We start from the raw sequence: 26,296 nt of genomic DNA on the forward strand, positions 1-26,296 counted from the left end.
GTTTAAGCAAAACTAAAGTTTGTTTCCATATGAAAAAGGTTGAACATTACATATCAGTTGCAGTTAATTTTTCAATAAATATTCAGTTTGGCCCGTGACTTTATCTGTTTTATATTTTGGCCCATTGTGAATTTGAGTTTGACACCCCTGCTCTAGAGTGAAAATAATTAAAAATTTCTGTTTTGTTTTGTTTTTTAAACTAGAAAATTAGACATTTTTGCATATTAATGAGGTTTATTATACCAAATATTACAAAACATTTTGCAAAATATATGTTAATATGTTGTAAACAAGTTCGACAAAAAAAGGTACTGTAAAAAAAAAGGCTATCATGCATTTTTTATAAGCAGTCAAAACAGACAAGGTCAACTTGACTCGGCGCTCCTAATGTGCATAGGAATTCAGACGAGGTCTGCAGGAGCGTTAAGTATAAGGAACTGCTCAAAAACCACGCAGTCAAATTAAAATTAGTGCATTTGCTACACAATGTGCTACTGCAATTCAGGAGGATCCAGCTATAGCAAATATAGCAGCCTTTAAGGCTTATGGAAAGCTGCTGCCATTAAAACAAAAGTGAATGGTTTTCTCACTGTATCTGAAGTACAGTGTACAATGAACCAAAACTCATGCATAATATGCCGTGCTGTTCTTTACTGTTTAAAAGTTCGCATTAAGGTACTTTTTGTGATTCACTGTATTGATATTTTGCTTATATTCTTCTTTGTGTAGCTTATTTTTTCATTTTTGTTAATTTTTATACAAGAGGTTTATTTTTGCATTTTTATCTGAAATGTAAAGTAGTACAGTTCCATGTTTTTATCTTGGAATAAATGTTTCTATGTACTGTATCACTCTGTGCTGTTTTATTTCCTTTTTTTTTGAGAAGCTAACTAAGCCATTAAAACTCCTTTACAACTGCTTTACAAGGCATAGATAGTCCTTGCTTTAGATGAGCTGGTTTTTAACTAGCTGAATTAATCATAAACTATTACTCACTATTGACTCATGAACTATTTACTAATGCTTAATAGTGTACAGTTATTATAAAGCGTTACCAAGAATTTCAACGTGCCATCATGGCACACAGGAGAGTCTGGCTATACATCCTTCTACGAAAACTTCTCTATAATATCTCTGATACACAATAGATAAATCAGTCTTGAAACGTTAATAGTGAGATGTTATAAAATAGATTTATTGAGTGTTCAGGCCTTCAGATAAATGAATTCACAGAGATATTCTCTTTAAAATTGGAAAATGTGGTCAGGCAGAATTAAATTTTTTGCTGTGTTCAAGCTTCTCTTACTTTGACTTGGTAATATATACTTATTTTAATCTCAGGTGTTCCTTTTATTTTAGTATCAGAAGTATTCAAATACACTGTGTAATTTTTGAGATATACTCATTCATAATTGAGCATGTCGTTTTCAAAAAAGAGGCTTAAAAATAGGCCTACGGTGGAAGAGGTGAATAATAAAAGCTGTGCATCTAGAGAAAACCATCACGTTCTGTGGTGTAGTCAGTGACGTTGGGAAGCCCAGAGACCACACAGCAGCTGACTGCGCTGCGGGAAATGTTCATGTCCTGGATGTCGAACCTGTAGGAAATCAACGCGTTTGTGATGTTTCAGTGTTTAATTATCATCACAACATCACAATTATCCTGGGGTTCCATTTAAGACAATGAAGAATTACAAGATATACACACAGAACTCGTTTAGTTTCTCCTATAAAAATCTTAATTACGGAACACCAGATCTCTGGAGTTGACAGTGAGCGTCATACCACTCGTCTTTATACACGTCATAGTATTCGCATCTGGAGGTTGTGCCTTCACCGCTGTAGCCACCAATCACATACACGCAACCGTCCATCACCTGAAAGAAGAAAGAGAAGGTGAAGAGGTAGACAGTAGATGGGTTATAGTTCAGTTACTCCAGGGTTTGGAGTTGGGTCTAAGTCTTGTATTTATACGGCAGGTTCGTTACCTCAATGCCAAAGTTGCTGCGTGGGTTAAACATGGGGGAAAGAATCCTCCAGGAGTTGGTATGAAGGTTAAAGGCCTCGATGGTCTGCGTACGACTGTCTCCATCAAAACCGCCAATCTACAAAACATCAGATTTCCTTCTGTGAGTATGAAGGAATAAAATAGCATAAACAGTACAAAAAGAAAAATGTCTCCATCCCATCACTTACAGAACAATGACAAACTTCATTTAATTCAAGTTTTCATAGAATTATTTTCACATTTACCACAGTCTCATTTTAAGACGTCATTTTTGTTATGTTTAATATTTCTCTCCTAAGATCAGTACATACAGTAGGTCACATGTTTTAAATTTTCAGTTGTGTGTGTCTGTGTGTTACTTTCAGTTCTTACAGCAAATAATTGGTTGTTCAGCGCAATAACACCAACGCCACTCCTGCGCATGTGCATCCGCACGATCAGTGTCCACTGATCATGATGAGGGTCAAAACATTCAGCTGTGAAATGACACTCGTTTCCATTGAAGCCTCCACAGATGTAGATCTTAAGGAAACAAAAAAGACAAACATAAATCAAGGTTCTTGGTGTCTCCAGGTTCAGATTTCAGGTCTCATTAGGGACTGGAACATTAAATAATGTAAGGGTTTGAATTTCTTTTTCAACCAAAGGCCCTCAACCCTCATTGTACCAGTGTTCTGTATCGGGAGTGACCCTGACCTCTGACCCCAATTCACTGTGCTGTAGTGTGTGTGAGAATTGAAGGCTTACCTTGCCATTTAAAGTGGCAGCGCTGGCATCACTGCGCTTCTCGTGCATGGATGGGATGAGACTCCACTGATTGGTGCTTGGATTATAACGCTCAGCTGTGTTAAGCCTCACTGTCCCATTGAAGCCTCCCATGGCATAGATGAATCCGTCCAGTACAGCCACGCTAACATAGCAGCGGTGCGAATGCATGGGTGCTGCCTCGTTCCACGTCCCATCCAGGGGATCAAATATGCACATGGTGTTGTAGTACTCCATGCTGTTGAAACCACCAATAACATACACCAAACCATACAGGAACACTGTGCCATGATACGCTCGAGCTCGCTCTTCTCTACTGGAGATGCAAATCCAGTTGTCCAGCCTCGAGTCATATGCTTCCACGACGTTCGTAGTAGTTGGGCCACTGAAGCCGCCGATGGCAAACAAGATGGAATATGGGAGCCGTGGACGGGTAAATGGATCCGAGAGTCTGGTAATGGGCTCAGCCATTTTGGAGTAGTACATGGCCTTCATGGCGTGGGCGATGATGGGTTGACACTCACACATGCTGCGGACCAACTGGTTTTTCTTTATATATTCCAGGAAGTATTCCATAGTCACCAGAGCCAGCCGCACCTGAAAGTTCAGAGGTTTTAGATAGAAACTAGGTCAAAATTATTAATGGTTATACGATAATATGGAAATGGATTTGAATTCTTTCACTGTTTTTCACACGTAAAGCTGAACGAGATCCAAATACTGATTGATTTCTACAGCAGACTGTGATATAATATATACTGTACCTGTTATAAAAGAAGAAGCTATCAGAATAACGAGGTTTTTCTGCCCATTAGCATGTATTGTTTATTACCATCACCACTATGTGTTTATAGCTGTCCAGTGAGTTTGCCTTATTGGTTATTTTAGACTATTTAATCAAACTTTCACTTCAGTTTTAACACTACTAAATTGCTCAGATTATGTTGTGACCAAAGAATCTTTTTGTGCATTTTTTTTTTCTGCGACAACAAAATTAGCTTACTGTTAGTCTACTGTCTGGTTTCAGTTCCATTCAAACTTGTATTGTATGAATGGTCTATTGAGTGTATTGGTGTGAATTGACACTCACCTTCGGCAACAGGTTCACTATGTGCTGCTTTCTGATGCTGGGCTCATGCCTGATCCACAGGAATATAGCCTGGAATGCTGTTTTCTCCTCCCTGATGTTTAGTTCATCCTTCTCCAGGATGTCACTGAGCTGCTCCACGGTCAGCTCCAGAAAATGTCCGGACGGTGAAAAAACGACATCCTCGAAGTGATGCAAAGTGTACATGTAGGCCTGATAGCGCAGCTCATTGTACGAGTTTGCGTCTGCATACTGCCAAATCCTTAAGCAGTTATCTGGGCTGAGATGATCCTGTAGGAATTCACAGCAGCTCAGTACAAGGTCTGGGACGAGCAGGTAACTGGCTGCGGCCAAGAGAGACTCCACATTATTGGTGGTGATTTGAATGTCCTGTGTGTACATGTATTGGATTATAAGATCCATGATTTCTGGAGATACACCGGTGATAATGTACACTCTCTGATCCAGATTACTCCATCTTGTGAATAGAGCTCTACAAGATCAGGAACAGAAGAAAACATATAAGGAAAAATATCTAGGCTTCACAGCAGAGAGTTTGTGCTATAGTCTTATAGAAACACCAAACCGACAGTCCTGCAACGTATGTCTTTATTGACACACACATAAAGATATTAACAACTAACCAAATATAACAAAGAACGTGCCTTTTTTTCTGCCACATCCACTGCTTAATTTGTGCTCTCTTCTTAACATGCGATTACACTGACAAATGGATAGGGGAACCATAAACTCACTTTAATACATCTCGTCCTTCACAAAGAACTCCACTGAGCCTCAACAATTATCTAGCATTAACTACAACTCGCTGTAACCATTCCATTCCAATGGATTTGGTCCACATGCCATCTGACTATTCTGGCTGACTACTCTGCCATCCACCGTCTCTGCTGGAGATAAGCCTGTTTGTCCATTTTCTCAACATATCCTTAAAAGTCTTTACCACCCTTTCTGCTAAGACTGCTAGAGGTGTGATAAGGAGCGGATGTACCGTACTTTCCGCACTATAAGGCGCACCTAAGAGCCTTAAATTTTCTCAAAAATCGGCCGTGCACCTAATGATCCGGTGAGCCTCGTGTGTGCACTGAGTTCCAAAATCTGTAAAAATGTTGTTGTGCGACTTTGGTAAGCGCTCTGCTTGATTGACTGTTGGACCATTTCCCGCTGACATACAGTAGGGACGCAATACATACACTACACGCTGGCGGAAAAAAAAAATAAATATAAAAAATACGTACGCTGGCAGCGATAAACCAATCAGAGGACATTACGTAATATGTACAGTACGTACGCTTACCTCCGCCACGCCTCCGGTAGGTAAACTACCGGTATGTTGCAAAACAACATTTGCTTCTTCCTAACCATAATACGCTCCACACTCCGGTCCAGTAGGTGGCGGTCAGATATAAAAATCAGATATTTACGAGGCACAAAACTACAGGCTATCAGTTACACGGTTGTAAATGGGAATAGTGCAGCTGTGAAAGAATTCAACATCAATGTATCTATGGTTCGGAAGTGGAGGAAGCAAGAAAATGTACTGCGCCAAGTTAAGAAGACACAGTAGATGAGGACTTTGATGGATTTGTGGGAGATGATTGATTAAAAAATAGTGTGTGTATTGTTAAATAGTAGAATAAAGTTCAACTAAACTCACTGTTTTGCTTCCGTTACCTTTTTTGTAGACCGTATGTTTTAGCATGCGCTTTATAATATGGTGCGCCTTATGTATGGGTTAAGTACAGAAATAGACCCCGTAATTGAGACTGCGCCTTATAATCCGGTGCGCTTTATAGTGCGGAAAATACGGTAATATGAAGTATTCAATTTCTTTTTAGAAAATCCTCAAATTTCTCACTCTTGAAACAAGTGCCAGTATCTGAGCTATAAGTTCTGGTAAACCATGGTTACTGAAACTAATCCCTTGACAATCAATTGTGGTGTTTGATGTCGAAGAACTTGAATCTTTGTTTTTACATGCCCGCACCTGCAGTGCTTTCACTAGTATTATGTCTGCATTCTCCATAATGAGCACTATCTCCTCTATTTCCTCTGTCCTCAGTCTCTGGTAAAGGCAGTCTACTAAGAGCATCTGCAATTTCATGATGTCTCCCTGGTTTGTAGATTATCTCATATTCATATGCCCGCAGGGACACTGTCTACCTCTGGACTCACGTGGATCTGTGGCACTGCTTTCAATTCAAGAAACAAAGACAACCGTGGTTTATGGTCCATTACAATGGTTAATCTACCACCATAAATATACTTGTGGATACTTGTAAATATACCTCTGAATTCCAAATATTACTGCTAAGCCCTCTCGCAGCTTTACTCGAGTGTGGGACATGAAAAATATAGGTCTCTCTTCTCTATTCAGCTTTTTGTGAGATAGCACTGCTCCCACACCATAATGGGTTAAGACTTACACGGATTGCAACGGTCTCTTGGAATGTGTGAATGCAGCATCTTGATCTTGTTTCCATTTCCACTTTGTGTCCTTATACACAGTTTATGTAGAGGAGCCAAAACAGTTGGCAGGTTAGGCAGAAACTAGAATAAGATAAAAGTTCCAAATAATCCTTGAGCTCAGTCACATTTGAAGTTGGCGCATTTTCAATGGCTCTTACCTTCACCGATACAGGATGTAAACCTGTAAAGTCCACTTTGTGACCCAGGAATGTCACTTCACCTCCCATGCATTTGCCACAGTCCAGCACCCTGCATTCTCTGCAACACCACTCCCAATGTTTATAAATGCTCCTGGTCTTTACTGCCCATTATTAAAATGTCATCCAAGTATGGAATGAAGGATGAGATGTATTAAAGTGAGTTTATGGTTCACATATGGAATGCCATTCACAACTCCAACAATTGTGCACGGAAATATAGCAGGACTTGAAGAGAAAACAAAAGGCAAATCCTTGTTAGTGAACAGCCACTACAGATTATGTGATGTGAAGTGAACATCATTATTCGATTCCTTAAGGTTGGAACTGGTGGAAGTTAAGGTTGGAAGTGGTGTGTCCACTAATTAGCATCACAGGTGTCTACAATCTTGTAATCAGTCAGTGGGCATATATCTAGGGCTCCAGGTAGTCAGTGTGTTGTCTGGTGACATGGTGTGTATACCACACTCAACATGGACCAGAGGAAGTGAAGGAAAGAGTTGTCTCAGGAGATTAGAAAGAAAATTATAGACAAGCATGATGAAGGTAAAGGCTATAAGACCATCTCCAAACAGCTAGATGTTCCTGTGACTATAGTTGCACATATTATTCAGAAATTTAAGATTCATGGGACTGTAGCCAGCCTCCCTGGACGTGGCTGCAGGAGGAAAATTGATGACAAATCAAAGAGACTGATAATCCGAATGGTAACAAAAGAGCAAGGAAAGACTTCTAAAGAGATCCAAGGTGAACTTCATGCTCAAGGAACATCAGTTTCAAATCTCACCATCCGTCGTTGTTTGAGGCAAAGTGGACTACATGGTAGATGACCAAGGAGGACACAAATCATAAAAAAGCTAGACTGGAATATGCCAAACTACATGTTGACAAGCTGCACAGCTTCTGGGAGAATGTCCTATGGACAGATGAGACAAAAATGGAACCTTTTGCCAAGGCACATCAGCTCTGTTCACAAATGGAAAAATGAAGCATATCAAGAAAAGAACACTTTCCTACTGTGAAACATGGAGGAGGCTCTGTTATGTTCTGGGGCGGCTTTGCTGCATCTGGCACAGGGTGTCTTGAATCTGTGCAGGGTACAATGAAATCTGAAGACTATCAATGGATTCTAGAGAGAAATGTGCTAGCCAGTGTCAGAAAGCTTGGTCGCAGGTCATGGGTCTTGCAACAGGACAATGACCCAAAGCACAGCTAAAAACACCCAAGAATGGCTAAGAGGAAAACATTGGACTATTCTAAAGTGGCCTTCTATGAGCCCTGACCTCAATCCTATTGAGCATCTTTGGAAGGAGCTGAAACATGCTGTCTGGAAAAGACACCCTTCAAACCGGAAACAACTGGAGCAGTTTGCTCATGAGGAGTGGGCCAAAATACCTTCTGAGAGGTGTAGAAGTCTCATTGACAGTTACAGGAATTGTCTGATTGTAGTGATTGCCTCAAAAGGTTGTGCAACAAAATATTAAGTTAGGGGTACCATCATTTTTGTCTAGGCCTGTTCCATGAGTTTATTTTTTTAAATAATTCCGTTGAAGCATGGTTGAAAAAGCAATGTCTGACTTTTTTTCATTGGTTAACATTCGTAGAATTTTTATTTATTATTACTTTTTGTCAGATTAAAGTTTTTTTTCTGTGATCATTGTGAGTTTTTCTTTCATTGACCGAAGGGTACCAACAATTTTGTCCACGTGTGTAACCTTACAATTATCTACTGCTGCCACCTAGTGGATCAGTGAACCATAAACTCACTTTTACTACAGACTGGAATCCTGCAGTCAGAAGGTAGAGTTTAAATGGAGGGCGTTCCTCCAGCCTGTCACAGTGACACTAGACAGTCAAACGTGTAGCTCATGTAACGTGTAGACAAGTCCAATAATAAGAACAATCCCTCCCCCCATAATTCAGAGGCGATGCTTCTTCACCGTTGCTTTGCAAAGTGTATTGCGAGAACTCTCTCTGAACTGCACACGCGGACACACACGCGCACACACACGCGCGCGCGCGTCCCGCACCAATAATGTATCATATTAATTTGAAACAGCAACCCAGAATATTTGTCACAAGCATTGATTAAAACAATGATGACAATAATCACATGAAAAAAGTAGTTAGTAATTAAGAACTATTTTAGAGTAAATTACCAACTGTTATAATATCAGAAGTGAAACCGGAAGAACAGTATTTTATTTTATCAGGAAACAACACAAAAATTGTCAGAAAGCGCTTAAGATCGAGGCACACTTTCCTGACCGCTCTACAAACAGTAGCATTACTAATATGTTCTGCATCCCCGATGTCATACACAAAACTACATCTGCTAAAGCATCTGCTCGGATGTAAGAGCACGGCCGCGATGGCTGATGTTTCTGATGTAAGGATGGATGAGGTTATGGATGTGTCTTATTGACTGTAAAGAAAAACGGTACCGCTCAAATAAAAATGCATAGGGATATGACAAAAAATCCACTGTGGGCCTAAAGATCCTCCCGATGTAAATGTAGCTCCCTACGAATTAATACAGCCTCTTCATCAACAGGATCGTCCATAAAAGGACATTTCATTCCCTTTGATGCTCTCTGTGTAACTGAAATGTGTGCAATGAATGAGGTGTTTAAACATCGCTTCCTCTTTAAAAAAAAAGGGGAGGAGACCGACAGAAACTCTGGGTTTACCGAAGAAAACCTGACCAGGTTAGGTTCACAGAGTAAGTTACTATGGTAACTGTGGTTACTATGGTAACTGAGTCTGAGTTAGCTCTCTTTCAGAAACGGGCTTAAGTTAACCTGCTTTATCGTGTTTAATATATCTCTCTTTCTAAAACGGAAAACCCAGAGTTTCCCTCATTTCAGGGTTAACATACTCTCCTACATTAACAGTCACTTAACCTCCTTTCTGAAACAGGCCCCTGTTCATTTAATACAAATGTAAATACCATTTCATCTTCCGTATAGTTTTTGGTCGTTAGGTACCATTTTAAGATGAAAAGTTGTTTGTGTTTGGGTTTTTTTTACCTGAAGTGCTGGCTGTACGCCGAGAGGAGGTTCTTGTGGACCTTGAAGTCCACCTCGTCCACTCTGAGCACCGCGTCACACAGTGACCCGTCCAATCGCATCTCGTTCAGTAAACTGCACAGCTTCCTGTCTTCGCTTATCTCGCTCTCCATACTCGTAGACAAGTCGTCTTATTCGTAATTTCAGACATTTTCCATGTTACAGGTCGTGATAAGAGCGTTGATATTGAGTTTGCTAAGAACTGTGTTGCACAAGCCCTTCTGGAACCGCGACGTCACAGCACCGAATTCAGAATGCCTCATACTGACGAAAAACAAGAGACATGAAGACTGCATGTGTTTTTTGTCATTCAGAAGATGATTCCATAAAAAACTTATTTTTTAATGTGTATTTACCCAATCGTTTTGGGTTGATATTGAATATCTAATATTCAAATTCACAAAATTAAAGATTCGACTATCTAGTAAAGATATATTTTTGTTATATAAAAATAAGATTTTGGAGCAAGATCTGGTGATTAACTTGATAAATATGCATGGAAAATATCACATACACAAACAACAACTGAATAATAATAACCCTAACATTATATTATTTTAAATTGAACTTAAGCATTATATTGAGGCTCTAAAGATGCAAGAAATAAAAAAGCGAAACGGATGTATAGAATTTTTGAATCCTTTTCTTTTTGGAACACTGAGATTTATGTATTTATTTATTTTCTTAACATGGACATGTGACATCGAAACACTCAGCACAATGAGGGGAACTTCCTCACGTGTATTCTGATGATGTCACGTGACGTCACGTGAAAATCAAATTTGCACAACATGGTCATGTGACATATCAAAACACTCAGCAGTGAGGGGAAGTGCCTCACGTATATTCTGATGACGTCACGTGATATCACGTGATACCTCAAGAGTATTCAGATGACGTCACATGCTTGTCTCCACTACCCTCCAAATGTTTTGGCACCCTAGCTTGCTGTTCACTTGCCTCCAAAAGTAACACCCAAAACACCCAAAAGCAACCGAGTGCCGAGATTTGCCACGTGCAAGCACCATTCACATTTTCTTCAGTAAATGTACATTCCAGTTGTTCTTATGTAATAAAAACAAATAAATAAAATATTCACGAAAAACATCACACAATCAATGACAAGCTTTGTTATCTTTCGTTCTTTCTTAGTGAATGTATTTAATCATTATATCCTAATCATTTTTTATTAACAGATTTTTTTTTTATTCCTAGGGATGACGTCACTAAGCTGCGGCCTTAAATGACCTCGTTTCCGCACACTAATAAATTATAGTTTTGATCTACCGATCAATGAAAAACTACACACCGAAATTTGTAGTCATAAAAGAAAAAAATAAAACATAAATCAGAATAGTAATGATTTTTATACGTTTTTAGTTAAACATTTACAACAACATAATATCCATTGTTATTGTAACAAACCAGGAAACACTGCCTTCACAATATATATAATGAATATATTATACAATCAATACATGAGATTTGTCAACAAGGAAGTAAAACAAAAAAGCTTTAACGCAGCACAACCTCTTGCTGTGATATTGTAATGAGGAGTCATGAGGCTGGTGATCCATTTGCAGCGTATTTGTTGGAAACTCACAACAGACATTCAGGGTCGGCAACAGGAAACACCATGTCGGAGGGTAGGCAAAATCAGACACGAAATGACAGGCAAACAGGTCAGGGCAGGCAGCAAACAATCGGAAACCAAAATACTAAAAAAACCAAAACTCCTGCAGAAAACAGGTGTGACACCGAAATCTGTGACCTATCGTATGTTGTTGTGACCTTAGAGGGCGCTGTTGCTAAAATGCAGTTTAAAATAGGTCGTCTAGAGAAGTTCGCTACGTAAACAGCGTAAATGCAAAATCTTGCGTAAATCTTTGTTGCGAGAACGCGCCAAGCGCCGTGCACGTTACATTCAACGCGCTTGCCGTCGTGCTGCAAAGAAACAGTTGCATGCGCATTGAACTAAAGACTCATTTACAGTACTTAAAAAAACAAAGTTACTCAAATGCTTTTGCATTCTCTGTTTTCATGACTGCTTTTTTTTAACTACCCTGAAAGTCATTTATTAATTAAGGCTAAAAAAATGTAGTCAGATGCTGATGCTTTAGACTGTTAATTATATATATTAATTATAATTAAATAATTAATTATATAAATGAAATATATAACAACAATAAGATTATTATTATTATTATTATTATTATTATTATTATTCCAAATTTGAATTAAACAAATTTTAAAACATTTGAATTATTGTTATTCAGTAATAAAGTGCAGAATAAAATACTGGAATCCGTTATTGTTCTCCAAAAAGGATTTGGGTCTCATGTCAACAGAAACAAACTTACAGCACGGTCACAAAATATGATAAGGTGCTATTACAGGTTATCAGAATCTGTTACCTCCCTCTATTTTGCTCCTCAAAAAAAAAAAAAAGGTTAAGAAAAGTTGCGTAAATAAAAAATATATGGTGGCTCTATATAATGGCTTAGTCAAAAAATTAAAAAATAGCCTAATCAATGATTGCATTCAACTCTAACAGTTGCATCAAGTTTACTTATATAAAACTGTGTTTGCCCAACAAAACACGCATTAGTACATGCGCCGAAGGATACATCTGGACGTTTGGACATTGCCGTGCGATTTCTTAACTTGAGTGGGTTCATCCGACATTACATGAAAGGAATGTTGAGTCCCATAAAACACATATAATATTAACATAAAGCTTAAAATAAGCTTTTCCATATCCATACAGTTTATAGTGCTTATTAGTCCTCTGGTGGTAGATCACTAGTTTTTTCCCAAACTCCATTAATCTGTTAGGAGTTGTAGATTGTTCTACCTATTTATTGTGATTGATGAAAATTATAACAAGCAACATTAACAAGGTATCTATTTCGTTTAATTAGCTATTTCAGTAGGCAGTGAAATAGCTAACAATTTGGTGATAGCTAGCAAGTTAGCGAATGTGTTTTAGGGGCAGTGGTGGCTCAACTGGTTAAGTCTCTGGGTTGTTGATTGGTTGATCAGGGTTCAAGGCCCAGCACAGCCAAGCTGCCACTGCCCTTGAGCAAGGCCCTCAACCCTCCCTGCTCCAGGGGCGCTGTATAATAGACCCCAACCTCCTTAGACCCCAACCTCCTTAGTTGGGGTATGTGAAGAAAAGAATTCCACTGTGCTGTAATGTATATGTGGCGATAATAAAGGCTTCTATGCCCCATTTTATTCTATTCGAAGATATACCATTAGCCGCTCTTCAGTATGCAGTATGCTAAAAGGAAATAACTGGTTGTGGTAATGCTAGCTAATAAGGTACACATTAGCCGTTAGGGCAAATTTTTTTATATTTCTGAATGTTACACATTTAAAAGTAAACACTACTTTATTCAACTAAATTTTGACACCCTTTGGATTTTTTGTATTCAACTTCAAATTTTCAGTAAAATGAATACTGTTAATGGATGAATAATAAGCTTATTAGTAATTAATACATTTTATTTTGTTTTTATATCTCAGGAGTTTTTATTGTAAATTTTCTACAGATAAGCAACATATTCTGCTGAAGACCTACAGACGTCATCATTGGAAAGCTGGTAAAGGACTTTTACCCTGTTTGCATCCAGAGTGTAGTTGTATTTTCAAAACAATAGGGGCCTTAAAAACCCATCTGTGGAGAGCACACCCTAAAGCAGACAAATGTACTGAAAATGCCACATTTCAGTGTAACCTATGTGATTTTAAAGACATTTGTTTTCCAACAACATTTCTTCAGCATTTAGGAAGACACCTGAAAAACCACGAGAGATGTTTGTGATTTTAGCAGCAACAACCACATGACTCTGTGGTGATTTCCGGCCATCTATTTGTATTGCAAATAGTACAGATTATAATAAGTTTGATACACCTACTGTATATTCAAACACACTTTGTGCAATTAAAGTAAATCTTCTAAAACATAACTGCAATGTCAACAAGTCTGTTGTTCTTGATATTACAGATATGTTACAGAAAACAAACCCATTCCTAACTGTCACCACCTGAAAAAAGTATTCTTTCCACCAACCTTAAGTAAAACATCTACTTCAAAAAATAATTTCAGTGTAATTGAATCTGTAGAATGTGTTTAGTAGGGCGCAAAAGCACACATTTGTTTATGTACCTTTTTTTGAAGGATTTGGACTGTTTTGGATCTACCTGATCTTAAGTACTTAAGAAGGATATTACAATTGTGACATTATTTTAAATGATCTCTTTCCCTAGAAAACAATGCTGCTTCAAGTTTTTCTTTCACCTGACAACATCAGAAAGCTATCTATACCCATGCCATTGTCAGCTGAGGAGCTCTCTATGGGAAAACTGCAGATAGAGAAAAGCATTTTCATCCAATATGAAGACCCTGATTTTAATAATGAACTTTGTACTTTACGTGACATTTCTGAGGTTCCAAAAGACAAAGCTACTTTGAAACTATATTAAGAAGTAGTTTTAAGTCCAGTGTCATTGCTGATTTGTCTGATTTAACTCTGGATACAGCAAGCATGACGTCTAATCAGTCGTCATCCTTGTCATTCCATTCAGACTATTCTTTTTCTCTAACCCCATCGAGATCAGAGCAATGGCCAAATAAATTTCCATTACCTTTATTTTCATATGATGTGGAATTAAGGCTTCAGAAAGCCAATGAAGATGGTACAACCTTGATTGCTCCAAGAGACATGAAAATTAATATTTTGAAGAAACTGGCTGAAACAATGTATTCCTTTAAGGCCTACCCCAAGGACTCTGAGATAGAGAAGGTTGCATGTGCTTTGGTAGATAAACATCCCACTGGATGGGAGGCATGGAAAATTATCTTGAAGTGTAAAATTGCAAATTATTGTCAAAAACTTTGCAATGTTGGATGCAGTGAGATGACTATGAATCTAGAGGAATCTAAACATGAATCTAAACCATGAAACTAGAGGAAGCCTGAAAAGACCTTGAAGATCTGAACTAAACTTTCTTCCTGTCCATACTGTTGGTTTGGATGAGGAAGCTTTGGAAAAAGAAAAAGAACCAATGGAAGAGGAAGTGAAAAAGAGTGAAAAGGACTATTTTGAACTCCAAGATGGATTTGACATTCTACTTGAGAAGAAATTAAATTGTGCAGGACCAGCCACTGGTATCAACAATTAAACAAAGATGGCCAGGGCTTTTTTTTTTTTTGAACATGTAAATCATGTTTAGTTTTAATGTACCACTAGAACTGAATGTCTTAATTAGTTGCTCTGCATTATTTGCCATTTGTACATTTGGATTCTCTCATGATTATCCACAGGTTTATGCAGAATTTTCATTTTCATATTAACCTGAAGTCAACATTCCTGACATCCTTGAACAATCATACCAGGGGGTTGCTAAAAATGTACAGAGCTAAAGTGACACAAGTAGGGGGTTGTCAACTGGAAGAACTTCTTGAAAAACTGGATGCCCAGTTCTGTTACTTACCTGTCTGTAGAATGATATTGCATTATGTATGTTTTTTAGCTGTAAAATTATATTTTATCTTAATAATAATATAATATAATATAATATAATATAATATAATATAATATAATATAATATAATATAATATAATATAATAATGTCATGGCTCAAATGTTGACACTTCATAAACTGTGTTTCTTGGCAGACCATGGATGTAATTTCACATAGGAGGACTACTGTTCTTCATGGTCTTCCCTTGTACACGAGAGAGACAGCTTTAATTTCAAAGACCATTCTGGTAGTATGTTTCGAGGTTTATTTAAATTTTTACTAACAAACTAAAAAATGTACAAAAGTTTTCCCAGTTCCGTTGTTTCTGTTTCTTTATGAAACTGTTTACTGTTCTCCATTATTTACTGGATTTCATAGGACATGCATTGGGGTTGTGTACAAAGGGCACGAAAATGGGAATTCTTAAAATGGAAAATGACTGCACTGTTCACTTAGGATCAAATTCTACAGTGGTCAGAATGGCAGTAGTATTGGAAGAAGAAGTAGTTATGGACAATCTGGGAGAATTCATTAAAGCCTTCATTCTCTTCTTTGGTCTGCTTTGTGCACTTAACATAGAGTATCCCAAGGACTTAAGGAACACCTTTAAGGTTGTCCAGAAGATCTTTGTGAACCTTGGAAGTGATTGCACTGCAAGAGTGCAGTCTCTAAAGAACAAGTTATTGCAGTTGTAATTTGAACATTGTCTTGACAGTAATTATTTTTTCTGCAATTCTGTAAATGGATTCTGTAATTGGAAACAGATGTCTGACAATTATGTGAATTTTTATGAGTTTCTGAACAGCATAGTTGAACTTTTTACACCAGATCTTTCATACAGACATCATTCTCCTTATAATAATGAAACGTCCTTCAGGGTCTGTAATAGTGGTGTTATGAACAAAAGAGAATTTTTTATTTATTAGAATGCATACTCCTCTTTGTTTTGTGTTGTAGTGAGCCAAGAATAAATGACTAATTTGATGATTTAATTTTGTTATAATCTGATTTCGATAGATGTGTTCCTTGCAGGAGACATATGTCGGCTTGTAGTTTATTTCAATGATCAAAAATTTTGACCTTCTTTGTCTGAGAACCAAATCCACAAATGTTCCAGGTTACAAAAGTGATAGATGACATGTTTTAGTGATTATGACAGTTACTCAGGAATGAAAGTGAAGTGTTCAGAAAAGCCAGGGAGTAATGTCCTTATCGCGCTATATAATTGTCCATCTATGTATAATTTGTCCAGTGTAATGATGTTTTCTGTTTTTGCATTGGGAAGAGTTGTTTCCAGCGTTCGAGAATGACCTTTGGATATTGTTCATTGAGTCCATAGTTTGTGCCTTTGAGTTGTCTGCCTTGCCTCTGAACCAGTTATATTATATTATAGTGTTTGAATTTTGCGGTGATCGCTCGTTGTTGTTGTTTTTAGATCTAATACGGTGAACTTGGTGAAAGGTGATGCTCTGTAGTGTTTCCGCCGGTAATTTGAGTTGTTTTATCATGAAATCCTTGACTGATTTTTGGGGGTTGTATGGAGTTTGTTCCGGGATGCCTGTAAACACTAAACTGTCCCTCATGCTGCGCGATTGCAAGTCCAAAATGTTTTCTTTCATGGTTTTGTTTTCGGCGACAACGGAAGTGAGTTGAATGGTAAGTGCTTGTACGGAGTCCTTTAAAAAGTTATTTTCTTTATTGAGAGTGTTGTGAATTCTCTTCTTTTCGCCACAAGTCGCACATGTGCAGCATCTCGAGCGCGGCTTCTCAGACACGGGCGCACTGAGCGTAGGCGTCGGCGCACAAATTGCGCAGTCGAGGCGCAGTGGTACTCTCGATGCATTACAGGTGATGCCATGTTAGAGCGCAGGAAAAAGTTTGTGAAGCTGTAAGTGTGCTCCACTGAATTAAGAACCTCTATAATCGCAGAGATTGTTAAAGAAGACTACAGGATGTTAAATATATAATCTGTATTTGAACTGTTTTGATGCACCTGTTATATTAGTTAGCCGCTAGCATAGCTGCTCATTGGTATGGCTGCTCGGGCTAAACATGCTACTAGTTTCTTTCCATCAGTAATATTTGTACAATGGTGTTCAGTAACTACTGTGATGGTTTATTATTGATTGTAGCAAGCATCTGTTTCTTAATAATTCAGTGCCTTATGCAGTATGTGGTCTCAGTTACTTACTGAGAGTTAAGACTAATGCTTCTGTACGGTGTCTGTTGTACCAGTTGGCTAATGTTTGTGCTAGACATGTCATATTATGGTTATTATGTGTTAAGCAGTTGTTTCTTTATTTCATTCCTAGAAACTACCTCGCACACATGACCCTGTGTGTAATGTTATTCTTGCGTAATAAATGGTTAAACTCTATCTGATGACTCAAACTCCCTGACCAGAGTTCTGCGGCGGTCAATAACACAATCACCAGTAACAACGGGCAAGCCGCAACAGAGAGTGTCTATCTGTTCTTGGATGAATTCTAAGCTGTACCGCAATTCCTGGACAGTACAGTGTATTACAGTAAAGTTGTTGATTTTTTATGATTTTTCATAATATAAAAAAAATCAACAACTTTACTGTAATACACTGTACATTTCTCCCAAATAAGTGTTTTAGTATACGTATTAGGACATCAGTGATGTGTGTTATGAGTCTGGTGACAGTACAATGTATTACAGTAAAGTTATTCATTTTTTAAAATTATGAAAGATCATAAATCAACAAAAAGACATTTCTCCCAAATAAGTGTTTTATTATATGTATTAGGACATCAGTGATGTGTGTTATGAGTTTGGTGACAGTACAGTGTATTACAGTAAAGTTATTAATTTTTTAAAATTATGAAAGATCATAAATCAACAAAAAGACATTTCTCCCAAATAAGTGTTTTATTATATGTATTAGGACATCAGTGATGTGTGTTATGAGTTTGGTGATAGTACAGTGTATTACAGTAAAGATATTGATTTTTTTTATATTATGAAAAATCATAAAAATAAAAAAAAAACTCTAAATAAGTGTCCTAGTACATCAATTAGGACATTAGTGATGTGTGAGTTGAATTTGGTGACAGTACACTGTGCTACAGTAAAGTTATTGACTGTTTTTTGTATTCGCTTTTCGGGTTTTGCACTTTGCAGATGGTCCCTTGGAATTGGTGTTCGCACATAGAGAATTATGTATTTTGTCCAACGTGGAGGAAAGCTGATATTGAGGAAAATTGGGTTGTAGCTGCATTGTAGCTGCCTCTCTACTACGATAAAAATGATGTGTTATTTGTGTAGTAACACCCTTCAGCTCAGGAGCTATTGACTCGGGGAAAATCGAATCTGTGAATATGAGGCCAACTTTACTTAAGTGGAATTCCTTGTGTTTGACTTCTATAAATGCAATCCTGGTATCAAGTCCGGTGAGTTTATTTTATTGATAGCAAAATGTCGCCTACCTCAGTGCAGCATGGCGGTTTGGGTGATGTGGATGGTGTTGTACTTGGGCTGAAAGGTGAATCGGGACGAGGTCTCTTGGAGTTTGGAGTGGGGTTACCTTTACTTTTTTTTGTTGTGATCTGGTTTGTCCCTGTATATTCTTCGAGATGATTCAGGTTGTATAATATTATAATCCAGTTTTGAAACGGAATGGGAAAAAACTAAATGAGAGAAGTGTGGAAGGAGGAAAAAAACAAGAGAGAAAAAAACAAACAAAATGTTGTAGGTATTTCAGTTGAAGTCATTTACAATCTAGCAGACTGGAGCCGCCTTCTTGTTTTCCTTAAAATGTCTGGATTAGTTTAATATAAATCTAATATCAGTGTGTTAGCAGCCTTCTTTAGAGAATACATGGTTTTAATCAGAATAGTTGTAAAACAACAAAACACACCAAAATCTGTAGTGAAAAATGATTTTAAAAAAAAACGGTGATAAAGCAATATTAATGAATTTATTTATGTTTCATTATTATTATAACAAACCAGGAAGCTCCACACTCATATATTATAGATCCAGTACATGAGATTTAGAAACAATAATAAAGTAAGACAAGTTTTGTATTGTTTACACTTCATATAGAAAGTAAAAAGTACATACATATGCCAAATTTATATTAAAGATTCAGTGTTTTAGCACAGCACATTATAATTCTTGATGCTATTTTTTATTTTTTTGAAATGCAAAAAAAAACAAGAAATAAACCAGATCAGATCCTGCTTCTATCAATGCATATATTATATTCATGTATACTCACTTAAAAAAATTAATGTTCATTGACATACACCTAAGTAACTTTAAAGGTATTTTCCTGTTTCTGTACTGAACATTATACATAATTTATAAAAATACTTTTTTACATGAAATATGTAATCTGATTGATTTGTTCTGTATATAAATATAAAGCCTAAGCTCCCAAAGATGCAATAAATGAATAGAAAACTTTGTTACCCCAGAAAATTTATAAATGGATTTCTGATCATTTAAGTGATGATTAAAACAATAAAATAAATGTTTATAATGACAGAGATTAAATCATATTCTTTATTCTATCATATGTCTCAAAATAGGCAATTCATTGATAAATCCAGTCATAATACCTGACAAATAAAAAAAAACAATTTTATAAGCAAATATGAAGACAGATGAAGAAAGAGCTAGAGACAGAGGTTCTGCCATCTAGAGAAAAACATCACGTTCTGTGGTGTAGTCGGTGATGTTGGGAAGCCCAGAAACCACACAGCAGCTGACTGCACTGTGGCAAATGTTCATGTTCTGGATCTCGAACCTGCGGAAAATCAAACTTTTGTCAAGTTTGTGTTTGTGTTTAATTTGTGTTTGTGTTTAATTATAATTATAACATAACATTTTTCCATGGGTTCAGTTTAATGCAATAAAGAATTACCACACACACACAGTTTCTAGTATAAATTTAACTACAGAAACCTAGATCTCTATAAGTGAGAGTAAGTACCACTTGTTTTTATACACGTCATAGTATTCACATCTGGAGGTTGTGCCTTCATTACTGTAGCCACCAATCACATACAGGCGATCCTCCATCACCTGGAAGAAGAAGAAGAAGAAGAAGAAGAAGGCAATCACATAGTTAAGAGGTAGACAGTACATTTACATTTACATCAACCGGCAGATGCCATTATCCTGAGCGATGTACAAAAGTGATTTTAAGTCTATCATTGAATAAATTAACTCTGGTTCACTAGGTTCCAGACTTAATATATCATGAGCCTGAAACACTGTTCAAATCTCTTTTTATTTCAAGTATTTCATGAAGAGGTAGGTCTTCAACCGTCATTTGAAGACAGCCAATGACTCAAATGTTCGGACCCCTACGGAAAGTTCATTCCACCACCTCGTTGCCAGAGTACTCCAGGGTTTGGAGTTGGGTCTAAGTCTTGTATTAACGCTAGGTTTGTTACCTCGATGCCAAAGTTGCTGTGTGGGTTAAACATGGGGGAAAGAATCCTCCAGGTGTTGGTACGAGGGTTAAAGGCTTCAATGCTCTGCGTCTGATTGACTCCATCAGATCCTCCAATCTATAAAACATCAGATTTCTCTCTGTCAGTGTAAAGGAAAAAATTAACATAAAAAGTCCAAATAGAACCATGTCTTAATCCAGTCACTTACAGAACAATCATATGAACTTTCATTTATTTCAAGTTTTCATAGAATTATTTTTACATTTACCACAGTTTCATTTTTAGATGTAATTTTTGTTTACCGCTTGAAATTTCTATCCTAATATCAGTACATAAGACACATGGTTTAATTTTTAGCTGTGTATTGTATTTGTGTGTGTGTTACTTTCAGTTCTTACAGCAAACAATTGGTTGTTCAGCGCAATGACGCCTAGGCCACTCCTGCGCATGTGCATCCGCACGATCAGTGTCCATTGATCATGATGAGGGTCAAAACACTCAGCCGTGAAATGACACTCATTTCCATTGAAGCCTCCACAGATGTAGATCTAAAGGAACCAAAAAAAGACAAAAGAAATCAAGGTTCTGGGTGTATCCACTTTCAGATTTCAGGTCTACACAGAGTCGAACATTAAATAATGTTAGGGACTGGTTTCACTTTTTACCCAATGGCCATCAATCATCTTTGTACCAGGGCACTGTATCAGGACTGACTCTGACCTCTGACCCCAATTTACTGTGCTGTAGTGTGTGTGAGAGAATTGAAGGCCTACCTTGCCATTTAAGGTGGCAGCGCTGGCATCACTTCGCTGCTCGTGCATGGATGGGATGAGGCTCCACTGGTTGGTGCATGGTTGATAACGCTCAGCTGTGTTAAGCCGTACGGTGCCATTGAATCCTCCCATGGCATAGATGTATCCGTCTAACACGGTAACACTAACATAGCTGCGGTGCGAGTGCATGGGCGCCACCTCGTTCCATGTTCCATTCAGGGGATTGAAAGTGCACATGGAGTTTAAGTACTCCATGCTGTCAAAGCCACCAATAACATACACCAAACCGTCCAGAAACACTGTGCCATGACACGCTCGAGCTTGCTCTTCTCTGCTGGAGATGCACATCCAGCTGTCCAGCTTCGAGTCGTACGTTTCCACGATGTTTGTTGGAGATTCGTCACTGAAGCCGCCGATGGCAAACAAGATGGAATACGGGAGCCGTGGACGGGTAAACGGATCCGAGAGTCTGGTGTTAAGTTCAGCCATTTTGGAGTTGTACATGGCCTTTATGGCACGGGTGATGATTGGTTGACACTCACACACACTGTTGACCACCGAGTTTTTCTTTATATTTTCCAGAAAGTATTCCAGAGTCACCAGAGCCAGCCGCACCTGACCTCACAGCACAGACACCACAATATAAAAGGTCAGAAGTTTTGGTTAGAAAGTGGAGCAAAAATTATTCTTTTCCAGTTATTGATCCTCCAACAAATCAGCAAAGAAATTAATTGTTATAAAGTAAGAAGTTTTGTAATAACAAGGTTTTTCTGCCCATTAGCATGTTTTGTTTATTGCCATACCACTATATATTTATAGCTGTCCAGTGTGTTTGCCAACATATTTTAGGCAAGTTAGAAGTGAATTAATTTCTTCAGATTTAACACTACTAAATTGCTAAGATTATGTTATGTCTAAAATCTCATGACCAAAGAATCATAATTATCTTAAATTAAGTTAGAGCTATCACCGGACTAAGTTAAAGCTATCCCTAACTATTAGTCTACTGTCTGGTTTCAGTTCCATTCAAACTCATATTGTACAAATGGTCTGGATAGTCTGGTCAAGAGTATTGACACTCACCTTTGGCAACAGGTTCACTATTTGCTGCTTTCGGACGCTGGGTTCATGCCTGATCCACAGGATAACAGCTTGGAACGCTGTTTTCTCCTCCTTGATGTTCAGCTCATCATTCTCCAGGATGTCACTGAGCTGCTCCACGGTCAAATCCAGGAACATTCCAGATGGTGAAAAAACAACATCCTCGAAGTGATGCAACGTGTACATGTAGGCCTGATCCCGCAGCTCGTAGTACGCATTAGTGTCAGCGTACTGCCAAATCCTTAAGCAGTTATCCGGGTTTAGATGATCCTGAAGGAATTTACAGCAGCTCAGTGCAAGGTCATGGATGAGCAGGTAACTGGCTGCATCCAAGAGAGCCTCCACTTTATTGGTGGTGACTTGAATGTCCTGCGTGTACATGTATTGGATTATAAGATTCATGATTTCTGGAGATACACCAGTGATGTTGTACACTCTCTGCTCCAGATTGCTACGTCTTGTGAATAGAGCTCTGCAAGATCAGGGAAGAGAAGAACATGTATTAGAAAATATCTAGCCTCCACAGTAAAGTTTGTGCTATAGACTGGTGTCCTGATGAGTTGGAAGCTGCAGTCAGGGGTTAGATAGATTAAACGGAGGGCGTTACTCAAGCAAATAGGTCACTAACAGGCGGAATGTGGTCCGGGTCCGGATCCAAAAGCTGTCCAATCTGGACCCGGACCTACAGCCAAAACAAAAGGTTATGATGTAAAACTTGACAAAGCGCTTCTACTTTAACCAGACCAACTTTTGCAATCTTTACGGTAGTTGTAGAACATTTAGAGCTTTAAATCTGAACAGACTAAGATCCTAAAGCTTGCTTATAAGCATGTGCGTGTTGGTGCTACGGTGTAAAAAAAAAGTTTGTATATGTTGAACTCTTGCATGTCTCTTAGTAAAGATATTGTTAAAAAAGGATCTTTGCCTTGCCACTCATCATTCAACAGTAGTGATAGTGGAAACGCACAGACCAATTGCGAGTTAAGCCATCCCACATGATAGCACTCAGCTAATCAAGTCTGCATTACTGAAGTAAACACTGAGACTCAACAGTGCAAGACAGATGAGAGAGAATTAGAGTAAAGTTACACATGAAAGAAAGATAGCGATACATGTAGAAAACAAAGGGAGAGAAACAGATGAGTGAGACGGTGAAAGGGACAGAAACAGACGAGTGAGACGGAGAAAGGGAGAATAAAGAACAAATGGCGCTCTCCAAAAAAAAGAAAAGTGGACAGCAAAAATAGAGTATTTAATCCAGAATGGACATTCATTTCTGTTCATACTTCCCACTGGGAGCACTAAACCAGTGTGTCTCATATGTTCAGAAACCGTGGCAGTTATTAAAAGTGGCAATGTGAAACACCATTATGAGACAAAACAAAGGTTTTGAACCAAAATATCCACTCATATCTGAAGACAGCGTCCCTGAGACAGCTTTCCCAGGTCTGAGGAAAGTAGCCCTATACATCCTGACCCTGTTTGGCTCTACATACAACTGTGGGGCAGCTTTCCCTACAATGAACATAATCCAAACTAAATATCGTTCCAGGCTCACTAATGAGCACCTCTACATGTGTATGAGAATGGCCCTGACTCCATTCAGGCCCAGGTTTAAAATCCTGCCAAGCCAAACTAGAGCTCAGTTCTCTCACTGAGATATAAAAGGGAAAGTTAAGCACTTTATTTAAACATACAGATATTTCACATTTGATTTATTTTCTCTTATTTTGAAATGTAGCCCAACTTTTATTTATTTGAGAGAACGTTATACATATCTACAATACAAGCCAGGGGGGTTCGGGTGGGTCGAACGAATATTTAATTAAAGGATTTCTATATTTTTTCGACTCAATAGTCTACAATATAATATCAATATAAACGTAGCATAATTATAATAATAAAACATAGTGGGATATTCAGTGATATTGGCTATGCAATATCGACTTTTGTAATTGGCCAATACCGGCAGACTGGAGCCAATGGGAATGATTCTCTCCTTCGGTGCACGTCTTTATTCCTCTGAGAACTTCAAAGCGGACCGCTTGAGATAAATTATCTGGAATGATTAGTATATTAATTGATTTACGATGCCTACCCAGCAAACACACAACGTAGTTACAGAATTTATTGGTCATTTTTGGTAATTTCATAACTTACCAGCTGGCAACGTAACTGTTACGTCCTATAGAGGTAATTTCATTACCATTACAGTACCAAATCACTGCGTCGCCACTATACGGTCTCCTAAAGTCGTGAGATAACCAAGTACGGTCCAGTTACGTACTATTTTGGTAATTTCATAATTTACTGGCAACGTAACTGTTACGTCCCAGGGAGGTAATTTCATTACTATTACAATTATATAAACATTCATTTCCTTTTTTATTTAGGTTAGCTTGTTAAAACTTTTCAGTCTCAAAGTTTCCCTTAAATAAAAAAAATGAAAATAATTATTATTAATACTTCAGTAAAGTTCATTAAATCTATTCTGTTGTTAGTGTGGTCTTTAAACTTATGAACTGTGTATGGACTGACAAAGGTGGTACATGAGGATGCAATTTGACAACAATGCAGTAGATAATTTAGGTGCATCAAAAAGCGTGCTCGTTAACATACCGCGGCATACAAGCTAATCCACCACAAATTAGTGCATAAAAGGTCACCAAAATTAAGTATTTGAACCTCATAAATAAATACAAAAGCTTCAAAAAGGTCCACTTTTTGGAAATAAGTACCCCCTTTCTATGTTCTATGTTACGTGACAAATATTGCCAAAAAGTTTTTCAATTGTACGGAATTTATTTGATTTGACAGTCAGGTATTGATTGCTTGCAGATGTTGATACAACTAAGCTACATAGACATTATGATCTTACGGACCTTTGCTTCCAGAAATTTTCTCTTACTGAGCCTCTTTAAATTTTAGTTGAATACCTCTGCTCCAACCTGTCAATCAGAGCGACGCTAGCCAATTAAAACGTGTAGCTCATGTAACGTGTAGACAAGTCCAGTAACAAATACATTTTAATTGCACTTCAGATACTATAAACAATCATTCAGCAAATCCAGAATATTAAAAATGAATAAATCTATCACTATATAAATATTCTTCTATGAAAATAAGATGATGACGGTGTAGCCGAAGAAAACTAAACTCGAGCTAAAAATCAGCGAAAAAAACAAACACTTCATAGTTTATTTACAGCCCAGTTGTTACCTCATGTATTTTACACAGTACACACACTGGACATGCGCTCCTTAACATCCTGACACTTGTTTTCTTACAATATCGTGTAACAGGGTAGGAAACGTCGGCGTTAAGAAATCATCATTAAATCAGACTCGCGGAGTTGTGACTATGAATCTGTTTATTTAATACTAATGTAAATAACATTTTAAGATGAAAAGTCTTGTTTGTTTCTTTTTACCTGAAGTGCTGGCTGTACGCCGAGAGGATGTTCTTGTGGACCTTGAAGTCCACCTCGTCCACTCTGAGCACCGCGTCACACAACGACCCGTCCAATCGCATCTCGTTCAGTAAACTGCACAGCTTCCTGTCTTCACTCATATCTCTCTCCATACTCGTAAAAAAGTCGTCCAATTCGCAATTATCCATATTTTCCGTGTTACATGGCGTGAGTTTTAAATCGCAGCTCTTCTGGAACCTCTGCGTCACAGCGCCGAATTAAGAAGCGACCGCGTCATAGTGACGACAAGCATCACACACTCTGTGGCAAGCTTTTTTCTTCTTTTTTTTCCTTTGTTAATGCGTGATTAATTTTTTAAACATGGTGTATGCACTGTTAAAAACTGTCCCGTTAAAAAACAGTAAGTAACTGGCAGCACGGTTG

The 26,296-nt window shown here is 37.8% G+C and overlaps 1 protein-coding gene across 4 annotated transcripts; it reads right to left on the reverse strand.

Moving 5' to 3' along the window:
- Positions 1 to 1,171: 1,171 nt before the first annotated feature.
- LOC113662516 (kelch-like protein 10) lies at positions 1,172 to 26,138 on the reverse strand. Of its 4 annotated transcripts, XM_027177411.2 has the most exons (8): positions 6,505 to 6,786; positions 6,304 to 6,374; positions 3,863 to 4,352; positions 2,755 to 3,369; positions 2,380 to 2,529; positions 1,988 to 2,104; positions 1,785 to 1,876; positions 1,172 to 1,597 (listed from the first exon to the last, which is right to left on the reverse strand). In XM_027177411.2, exons 1-8 carry the CDS (start codon positions 6,571 to 6,573, stop codon positions 1,489 to 1,491), a joined length of 1,713 nt encoding a protein of 570 aa, XP_027033212.1. In that variant the 5' UTR covers positions 6,574 to 6,786; the 3' UTR covers positions 1,172 to 1,488. The 4 variants fall into 4 exon arrangements, with proteins under 4 accessions (XP_027033212.1, XP_047673717.1, XP_027033211.1 ...); XM_047817761.1 differs by lacking the exons at positions 6,304 to 6,374; positions 6,505 to 6,786 and adding an exon at positions 25,874 to 26,138; XM_027177410.2 differs by lacking the exons at positions 6,304 to 6,374; positions 6,505 to 6,786 and adding an exon at positions 9,573 to 9,861.
- Between the last annotated feature and the right edge of the window lie 158 nt (positions 26,139 to 26,296).

This window comes from Tachysurus fulvidraco, chromosome 8 (genome assembly GCF_022655615.1).
Source record: "Tachysurus fulvidraco isolate hzauxx_2018 chromosome 8, HZAU_PFXX_2.0, whole genome shotgun sequence".
In the NCBI taxonomy this organism is placed as follows: Eukaryota; Metazoa; Chordata; class Actinopteri; order Siluriformes; family Bagridae; genus Tachysurus; species Tachysurus fulvidraco.

What these genes read in the sequence shown, in the direction of transcription:
- LOC113662516 (XM_047817761.1), bottom strand. Translation starts at nt 26,061, where the DNA reads ATGGATAATTGCGAATTGGACGACTTTTTTACGAGTATGGAGAGAGAT. An exon ending in TGAACAACCAATTATTTGCT is followed by an intron (nt 2,105 to 2,379) that starts GTAAGAACTGAA and finishes GATGTTTTGTAG; the next exon opens with ATTGGCGGTTTTGATGGAGA. An exon ending in GACGTGTATAAAGACGAGTG is followed by an intron (nt 1,598 to 1,784) that starts GTATGACGCTCA and finishes GATTTCCTACAG; the next exon opens with GTTCGACATCCAGGACATGA.